Source organism: Oncorhynchus clarkii, chromosome 20, assembly GCF_045791955.1.
Source record: "Oncorhynchus clarkii lewisi isolate Uvic-CL-2024 chromosome 20, UVic_Ocla_1.0, whole genome shotgun sequence".
Lineage (NCBI taxonomy): Eukaryota > Metazoa > Chordata > Actinopteri > Salmoniformes > Salmonidae > Oncorhynchus > Oncorhynchus clarkii.
In genome coordinates, this window is record NC_092166.1 from 44,099,322 (window position 1) to 44,109,569 (window position 10,248).

General features: G+C 44.1%; 1 protein-coding gene across 1 annotated transcript in view; it reads left to right on the top strand.

Moving 5' to 3' along the window:
- Positions 1 to 4,294, top strand: part of LOC139377444 (PH and SEC7 domain-containing protein 1-like) — a 70,165-nt gene extending 65,871 nt beyond the window's left edge. The window contains exons 9-14 of the mRNA XM_071120473.1: positions 587 to 780; positions 1,094 to 1,164; positions 2,190 to 2,347; positions 3,249 to 3,393; positions 3,669 to 3,812; positions 4,017 to 4,294. Of these exons, the coding sequence (XP_070976574.1) occupies positions 587 to 780; positions 1,094 to 1,164; positions 2,190 to 2,347; positions 3,249 to 3,393; positions 3,669 to 3,812; positions 4,017 to 4,283 (979 nt within the window). The 3' untranslated portion in view covers positions 4,284 to 4,294. The remainder of the gene's footprint in view (positions 1 to 586; positions 781 to 1,093; positions 1,165 to 2,189; positions 2,348 to 3,248; positions 3,394 to 3,668; positions 3,813 to 4,016) is intronic.
- Positions 4,295 to 10,248: the final 5,954 nt, after the last annotated feature.

Here is a 10,248-nt window from a genome sequence, read left to right on the forward strand (position 1 = left end):
AAACAATGGGGAAACATGCCACTGAAAAAGTCAGTGACAAGTCTGAAATTTATCTCAGAGATAGGAAGTCCCTAGTGGAACAGAATGCCCTTGTTTTTCACCTCAAAGCTGCCATGCTATCGATCGTGTCGCTCTCCTGCTGCGGTGTGTTTTGATCAAGGAGAGTGGACTGGTTCTCTAGAGACCAGGAGGAAATCACAAAGAAATGGTGGAGGGAAGGAGGGAGGAAGAGGGGAAGACAGCAAATTAAGGCTTTGAAGAGGAAGAAACACTATCATTCACTCAGGTTTCCCCTAGGTAGAATTGTGCTTTGTAAATATGTTATATAACCAAGGCTATACCCACACACCACTTTAGAAATGTTGGTAGATGACAAAATGCACATTATAACCGGGAGAGGGACTTTGAATAGGCCTATGTGTTCTGCTATTGAAACTACTCTGTCTCATCCTATCTTATAATGGACGGTCACAGAGTGAGATTGATGGAAAGTGATTGGTTGAACGTGATTGGTTGATGTGTTGCCAACGGAGGCGTGGTAAAATAGTAACCAGGTTTCTCACCCTTCTGTTTCTTGTCGCTATAGCGACGAGGAGGAGATGCGGAAGTCTTTCTCAGAGCTGGGGGACACCAGCCAGGCAGACTCCGCCTCTAAACACATGAAGAGCACGGCCAGCGGCGGGAAACCACTAGTGGCCATGGCCCAGCCCTCAGGAGCCCTGTTGTATAAGAACGGCTTCCTGGTGCGCAAGGTGCACGCTGACTCAGACGGCAAAAGAAGTATGTGCCAAAACCATATACATACATTTATAGCTCTGGTAAAAATATATATAATATTGACCACTATAAGTCATCATAGAATGTGTCAAACCCCCTATCCCCTCCCTATCCTCATCGCTGTTTATTTGTTAATCCTACTCATTTAGTCTTTTGCTGTTACTTTAGCAGCAGCTACAGTATACTTCTTGTGGTCCACATACAGCAAATCGTATAATTCCTACCACTTAGTATGAAGCAATGTATTGAGGTCTGATGTTAGTATGGACATTTGAAGCTGACCTGAGTTTTGACCTAACTATTCTCCTGGTCACAGCACCGCGTGGGAAAAGAGGATGGAAGACGTTCTATGGCATTCTGAAAGGGCTGATTCTCTACCTACAGAAGGTGAGCAGCTCCTGCCGACGGGAGCAGGTGTGACGAAACTTCTGCCACTTCTGTCCCACTTTATGAACTCACAAGACTCACTGTTCCACACCACAGAACATGGCAAAATGTTCTGAAAAGTCTCAAAAAGACTTCCAAGTCCAATCACTTTTTTCATACTCGTATTCAGTAACGATACAGTTTCTGCACCAAAGAAAAAACCCCAAAAGATTGCTAAGATTATCCCACTTTGTTACATACCCATATACAATAACATTTGTGATACACGTTTACCAATATTTGATTGACACAAACTGAAATACTAAAACTGCTCATACAGATGCACTCTCCAACCATGCGGATGGATTTTCATACCCTGTTGAGTGTGGATATTATCAGAATGAGATAATTCACAAAGGTTGAGTCTTTTGTTCAGTGCCTTCAGACTACAGTCCTCAGACCTGGCACTGCCCTCTATGCCCATATAGACCAGTGGTCCTGGCCTTTGTTACGGGCAGCCCTGTCTGCTTCTTGGGCTTGTGTTCCGCTAAATTTGAACGGAAGCAAGGGTCCCGTCCAGAGATGTTACCATTGCGACGCAGCTGTGCCAATGATTTATATACTGTATGTCTATGGGCACTGGTCTCTGGTCCAACAGTCAGGTCTGCTTTGGGGAGAGGCAAGGCCCCTTACTGGGGTGTCAAAAATACCCCTTTCCTTAGTATGGTTTGTTTTGTAACATCCCAACAAGTCATCCTGCAGAACGAGAGGTCGGGACACAGTTATCTACTAGAGTGTCCTGATTCAATCATCCACAATCCAGTTACAATCAATTGCTGTGTTTTATGATTGATGACATTTCATCCATTGCCAACTTACTGATGCTTAACATTCTCACATTACAACCAAATTAGATTATCGGTACTTAAAGAACCATCTGGGGATTGAATACACTACCTTGCGGTTAGAAGAACTACTGCGATGGTCAATAAGGACATAATGACGTATTCACACTTTATGCTGATTGTCATTGTTTGACCATGCAGGGAGAGTACCGGCCAGATAAGCAGCTGTCGGACGAAGATCTGAAGAACGCTGTGTCCATCCACCACTCTCTGGCCATGAGGGCTGCCGACTACAGCAAGAGACCCAATGTGTTCTACCTCCGCACCGCCGACTGGAGGGTCTACCTCTTCCAGGCACCGTGAGTGCGGATGGAACTTCACTGTTCTTGTCTCATCCATTCTTAACACACCTCAAAGACTGACTTATACCTTGCTTTCTCACACTCCTGTAAGATCGAGCCATCCCTCGTTTTTACGAGTTCGGTTCACACACTTTCAATTGAATGCTAGAGGGTTCATTCTTTGTCTTGGAGCCATATCCTGCAACTTATTCTTAATTGCACAGCACACATCCACCTCAGTCAATAAACCTGGGCTTGAATTTGCAAGGTCGCCCTCCTCTTCTTGTCTCCTTGTTTGAGCACTACCTGTCTCGCCCCAGTCTCTCCCCTTCTCACCAGCCAAATAATGGCTGTTGCTACCTCCTGCTGTGTCTGTGTGCGTGCGTGCGAGTGTGATTGTGTTTGGGAGGAGGAGGGCAGCGGGGGGGTGTAAATTCAGGATGCAGAGGCACATGACGTGGCCACATGTCCCAGTCCCCCAGGAGGACCGGCTCTTCTCCAGTTGCAGCCTGCATTTGTCCCAGATACATTCCTCTCTCTCCCTCACTCTCTTCCCCTCCTATCTTTTTCGCTCCCTCTCTCTCGCTCTGCCCTTTTTCTCTTTTTTCTTTTCTATTTTCTCTTTACCCTCCCTCCCTCCCTCCCTACTTCTCTCTCTCCTTTCTCAGCCAGTGTCCAAGGAGTTGTGGCAGAGCTGTCTGAGCAAAGCAGCATTTTTTTGTATTCAGCAGCCGTGATGATAATCACTAAGATAGTTAGCGCTGTGCGGTGGGGATTGAAATGTGTGTGTGTGGGAGGAGGTGTGTGTGTGTGGTGTGTGTATGTTGTGTATATGCATGCGTGCAGGTCCATCCTTGGTTTGTGTTTGTGCAACACGATCTCACAAACTCACTGTGCGTGTGTGCTTTGTCCACCATAGAAGCACAGAGCAGATGCAGTCGTGGATCACACGCATCAATACGGTAGCAGCCATGTTCTCGGCGCCACCTTTCCCTGCAGCCATTGGTTCACAGAAGAAATTTGCCCGACCTCTGCTGCCAAGCTCCACCTCCAAACTGTCACAGGTACCCTCCTTTACACCATATCATCATATCACCAATCAAATTGACCATACCATATCACCACCACCATTTTAAAAATCCCTGAAGGCACTCTTTAAAATTAATGAATAAATGTGATTATTTTAAATGTCCACAAGGACAAAACTCAGTCAGGCCTAGAAAGTTGACATGAGTGATGATGATGTGCTGGGAGAAAATGCATGGACGTCTATCTTCCCATCACCCTGGTCAGGTGACATGGGTGGCGAACTCTGAACTCTGAGTATCTGTGCCTACAGGAGGAGCAGGTCCAGTCCCATGAGACTCGGTTCCGGGCCATCTCCACTGAACTGGCTGAGCTGCGCTCATATCCTCCAGACCGAAAGGTCAAAGGCCGCGAGCTGGAGGAGTACCGCCAGCGAGACGAGTACCTGGAGTTTGAGGTGAGCCCGAGGCGACAGTGTGTGAACTTTTAAAAGGCACACAGAAAGGAAAAGAAAGAAATTGGAATTTAGTTGAGCGTTAAGTAATTATGCAGCACTGCATTTCTGTCTCATTCACTTCCTCTGCTTACCCTCTTTGCGTTTCTTGCCTTCCCTCCTCTCCCTCTGTCTCCTTCTGCCTCCATCCCCTCCCGCTTCTTGTAGAAAACACGCTACGGTACCTACGCCATGCTGCTGCGGAACAAGATCCGCTGCGGCGAGGATGACCTGTCCGTATTCGAGGTTCAGATCCTGGAGGACAACGGGCTGCAGCGCGCCCATTCCAGCCCCACGCTGCAGGACTTCAGCCAGGCAAGCCAGGCCTCCCAGGGCAGCAGCACCAAGGAGCCGGTGGGCTGCAGTGGCATTGGAAAAGGCTCCAAGCACACCGAGGCCCAGAGATACAGCTACCGCCAAGCCGCCAAGAAGTGAGGCAGGGCGGGGAGCCGGGTGGTGATGACGTGGAAGGTTTGTCTCCCTGCGCAAGTTTTTATTTGAAATCCAGTGGAGGGGGCTTATAAGAGCTTGAAAAGGAGAGGGGTGAGAGTGTACTGTATACACCATGCCCCTCCCATGGCGCCCCCACCCGGCACCCCCGATCTCCTCGGCCAATAGGGGAGGTGCAGATCCTATGACTGGCCAATGCCAGCGGTGCGTTGGGGCAGGAGGGAGGGAGGAGCGTTGGAGAGGTCATGCAGCTTGGAAAGAAGGTATTCCAGCGAAAGCTTGCTGCATACGTTAATAGACTGTACCATACCGTATGGTAAGACAGAGGTTCCTCCCGTAACCAGTATCACCGCCGTACAAGGACTCCCATTCAGCATATTTTTATTTTCTTTCAGGGCACCTCTCCCACAAACCCCTCCTCCAGCCTTTTTTCTTGAAATGTTTTCCTCTGATTTGGGACCAAACATGTTTACACATTTGACACATTAAGTCTCAGATGACTGTGCTATTGATTTGAACACGTGTTACAGTACTGTAATACTGTAGTAACAGGAGCTAGATCCTTGACTCATTGCATTGCTGTTCCCTTTTTTTCCATGACATCTGTGTGTGTCCACATCCATGAGGGAGCCTTAACGACAAGGGTACTTGCAGCTCCTGAACTCTTCTTTGGGGCAAATGTGATGGCAACAAGGTGGCTCTAGTGGATCAGAATGGCAGTGCACTACACACCCGGATCCGCAATGGAGGCTCAGTTGCAGCTCTCCCTCCTGGCCCAAGTCAGGGCGAGAGACTGTGCTCTCATGACTTCAAACCGCTCCAATCCCTGCCCCCTCTCTCTCTGCTCCCCTGTTCTCACATTCTCTGTCTCAGAGAGGGGGTAACTGTGGCTCCCCTCTCTACCATCTATTCCAAATGGGTTGTCAGAGTGGTTGATGTCATTTGAGCCACACTAGTTTACTACTGTACAGCTAGCTACACACGAGTAAAAAAAAATGTAATTGTACTTAATAATCCTCTCAGCAAGAGAGGCCCATGGTTTCTTAATTGCTTTTCCTTAAAGGGGCAATCTGCGATTAATATATATGCCCATTGATTTTTGAAGAATAAAACTATCGATGCCTCATGAGCTTAGTTCAACCCAAAATATAAACTTGTTTAACTCCTTTGTTTGTAAACAATGTAATTGTAAACAAACATGGTATAGCCTCAAAACGCCAGCCTCATCCCTCAGCTGTTTACCAAATCAGTGGTAGGGTAACCGCTATGTTATTGTTCAAAACTGCAGATTGCCCCTTTAATTACAGTTGTTAACCCTCCTACCTAGCCAGTTGCTTTAGCTTTGTCTTGCAGCAGGCTTCTTTTTACTACTCTGTGAGTGAATGTTGTTTTTTCTCAGCATGCCTGCATCGAGCTCTGCCTTTTTCTTCTTCTTGGGGAAAAAAAATGTTTGGGTTATGTTGTCTTTGTACTAATCCTGTTGTATTGACATGTCTTCCCTGTTACTCCCTGTGTAATCACTCGTTTATAAGACCTGTTTTAACACTCACCAGGCAGACCCTGAATGTACTTGTTTTTTCAATATTTGTACAGCATTTTACAATAACCTGTTGATGTTGGACATTCTCCCCCTCCTCCTGTGTACTGTTACAAGTGTCATTATACATAAGTGTTATTATAGTAAACCTATGGCATATGTTTTCTAATAACCTGCCAACTACTATATTATGCTTATATTGTATGATACATTATATATGTCGTTTTGCAATATATCCTGGTGAATATGCATAAAATAAACATACAGAGTTGATATTATACATTCCCTGTATTTAAATGTCCTGAAAGTGACCTATGATAATCATGTGTTTTTACATAGTATTCTGTATGTAAAGGGTCAACAAAGGCACCAGCACAATCTTGAGTATTGTCTAAATGCCTATGTATCTATCAAACAATGATGAGATTGAGAAAGGAGATCTGGCGAGGTGGGACAATACCATAATCAAATTCCCATCATTATTTCAACTCCCTGGCCTGAAGTATTCTGAAGAGAGTGAGAGAGGCATTCTTCTTTAAATTGGTAGCATGATTCACTTTGAAGGTATTTGTTGATGTTGTCACAGAGTAATGTTTTGCTGTTGTTGCTACATGAAAAACAGACATATGGAATAATGTAGTGGGTAGTGTAACGTGTGAAATGCGTGAGGAGGGCCTTGTAGGCTAATAGACGGGGGAAGCAGCAAGACATTTACTGACAGAATATGTATGGAAGCATATCCATACCATATCCTCAGTCAATGTAAAGAAAAATAATCAACATAACTATTTCATGACATACCTTCAGTTTCAAGCTACTCAGGCTTTCAAATGTCGGCCTTGAACAGCTGTAATGCCAGCATCGTACCAGCAGAGAGAGCTGTTTAGCAGGACATTCAGTTACCTTTCAGCCATAACATTGCTGCACCTGCACTGCACAAGCTTTTTAGAGTGGCCCATTCACAGTCTCTGGATATGGAGCACTGCTGAGCTATGTGTCACCGGTGACTGAGAGTTCTTTGTGTGTGTGTGTGTGCGTGTATCTGAGGAGATGTGTTTCTGTTCTGCTGTAAGTTTGTGAATGTCATTGAATGCAGCATGCTGCAACCTGGCTGACCTGCTGTTATACTAAGGAGCCTATTTAAGGAATGTGGCTGAGGATAATGGTCTAGCCAGTGCATTCATGTGATGTTTTAAAGCAGCAACGGTTTATCCAGCTGTGTCCATTAACTTTACTTACCTTCCTGGAAATATTTTTTTTTGTACAATTTTAGTACAGATAATTGAATGTTATGTCTACGTTTAGCATGGTGTATTTTGCCTCTCGTCTTTTCCTATCTCACCTCAGTCATTTTCAAATTCTTCTCCTTCCTTTTCCATGATCTCTTCTCCACTCCAGTCTCCTCTGCTCATGCTTTCTTTCCCTCTCTATTCTCCCCTCCACTCCTCCTCCTCTCTCGCATCACTTCACTTTCCCTCTGTCACTGATATTGTCAGTTTGTTCTGCCCTCTGTCTCTGTCATCATCTCACTAATCTTTTAGGAAGCTGCCTTTATCAGATAACTGTATGTGTTTATTGTTACTATAACTGATGATATATACCTTTAATTGTATTGTAACGATGTTACAGCTGTGATATTACTGCTTGGTACTTGTATTTATCGATGGTGTTTGACACTGGTGGCATATGTTGCCAGGGTAGTCTACCACAGAATTACATGTCCCCTCGGACATTGGAGGGAACAGGGTAAGGCCTTTTACATACAAAGGGACATTGTGTTGTTCAATCAACAGGTGAACAACTGAAAATCTCATCTCTCACGCACTATTTGTTCATATCATAGGGTCTATGCAATACATGCCCTGTTTCCTGTGTCCCAGGCACTAACCATGAGGGAGAGAGGCATACGGTATAGAATCTGTTATAAAGCAGTATGATAGCCGGGACTAGCCTCAGCTTCAACCTCAGCGAGCTCTCTATGCCCACTCTGCCACCCCGCCCCCTCTGACATCATCACAGAGCAGCTGCAGGGTCTCCATGGCACTGGTTTGCATTGAAACCACTAGCTCCCAACAAGTGTTCGCTCTATGATACTGAAATGAAAGCCTAGGTGTTACTGTATGTTCAACCCATTCCCAGCCAGCACTTCTGAATGTGACATGTGGGTATATATATATATATACAGTGCCTTGCGAAAGTATTCGGCCCCCTTGAACTTTGCGACCTTTTGCCACATTTCAGGCTTCAAACATAAATATATAAAACTGTATTTTTTTGTGAAGAATCAACAACAAGTGGGACACAATCATGAAGTGGAACGACATTTATTGGATATTTCAAACTTTTTTAACAAATCAAAAACTGAAAAATTGGGCGTGCAAAATTATTCAGCCCCTTTACTTTCAGTGCAGCAAACTCTCTCCAGAAGTTCAGTGAATTATCCAATGTTGACCTAAATGACTAATGATGATAAATACAATCCACCTGTGTGTAATCAAGTCTCCGTATAAATGCACCTGCACTGTGATAGTCTCAGAGGTCCGTTAAAAGCGCAGAGAGCATCATGAAGAACAAGGAACACACCAGGCAGGTCCGGGATACTGTTGTGAAGAAGTTTAAAGCCGGATTTGGATACAAAAATATTTCCCAAGCTTTAAACATCCCAAGGAGCACTGTGCAAGCGATAATATTGAAATGGAAGGAGTATCAGACCACTGCAAATCTACCAAGACCTGGCCGTCCCTCTAAACTTTCAGCTCATACAAGGAGAATACTGATCAGAGATGCAGCCAAGAGGCCCATGATCACTCTGGATGAACTGCAGAGATCTACAGCTGAGGTGGGAGACTGTCCATAGGACAACAATCAGTCGTATATTGCACAAATCTGGCCTTTATGGAAGAGTGGCAAGAAGAAAGCCATTTCTTAAAGATATCCGTAAAAAGTGTTGTTTAAAGTTTGCCACAAGCCACCTGGGAGACACACCAAACATGTGGAAGAAGGTGCTCTGGTCAGATGAAACCAAAATTGAACTTTTTGGCAACAATGCAAAACGTTATGTTTGGCGTAAAAGCAACACAGCTGAACACACCATCCCCACTGTCAAACATGGTGGTGGCAGCATCATGGTTTGGGCCTGCTTTTCTTCAGCAGGGACAGGGAAGATGGTTAAAATTGATGGGAAGATGGATGGAGCCAAATACGGGACCATTCTGGAAGAAAACCTGATGGAGTCTGCAAAAGACCTGAGACTGGGACTGAGATTTGTCTTCCAACAAGACAATGATCCAAAACATAAAGCAAAATCTACAATGGAATGGTTCAAAAATAAACATATCCAGGTGTTAGAATGGCCAAGTCAAAGTCCAGACCTGAATCCAATCGAGAATCTGTGGAAAGAACTGAAAACTGCTGTTCACAAATGCTCTCCATCCAACCTCACTGCGCTCGAGCTGTTTTGCAAGGATGAATGGGAAAACATTTCAGTCTCTCGATGTGCAAAACTGATAGAGACATACCCCAAGCGACTTACAGCTGTAATCGCAGAAAAAGGTGGCGCTACAAAGTATTAACTTAAGGGGGCTGAATAATTTTGCATGCCCAATTTTTCAGTTTTTGATTTGTTAAAAAAGTTTGAAATATCCAATAAATGTCGTTCCACTTCATGATTGTGTCCCACTTGTTGTTGATTCTTCACAAAAAAAGACAGTTTTATATCTTTATGTTTGAAGCCTGCAAAGTTCAAGGGGGCCGAATACTTTCGCAAGGCACTGTATATAAACAGCATGAGATAATATTATTATGGTCTGCTTTCCTTTGTATTATGTTTAGTGTATTTAATAAATGGTTAATATACAGAACAACATTTTTGTCCTTCAGTTCATTGTCATGTTTTTGGTTTTATGACGCTGAATAAAGTCAATGTATTTAATGCTGTTTTATGCTGATGTGTTGTAGACACCACACCAACGCTTTCAAAACTGTGATATAATACACTACAGTGGGGTTCTGACTCATTTCAGTTTTCTTAGAATGCTGCCAATGAGAGACATTTAAAATGTTTTTACTTGAATTGTTTTACTCATTTTAGCTGTACACATGTCCACCACCTGTTAAAACCTCACCTCGGTAAGAACACATTGTTTGTATAGGAGCTTTTCTTTTGGGAAGCGTAAAGGAAAAATAAAAGTGTTCCAAAAAGTCTTTGCATTTCTTTCTTTTGTCAAATATCAAAGTCAAACTACGTAAAATAATATACCACCACACATGGAGCCAGACTGTTTGCACCTGTCATTTCAAAAGGGAATTAAACATTGATTATAAACTGGGTGGTTCAATCCCTGAATGCTGATTGGCTGACAGCCATGGTATATCAGACCGTATACCATGGATATGATAAAACAATTACTTGTA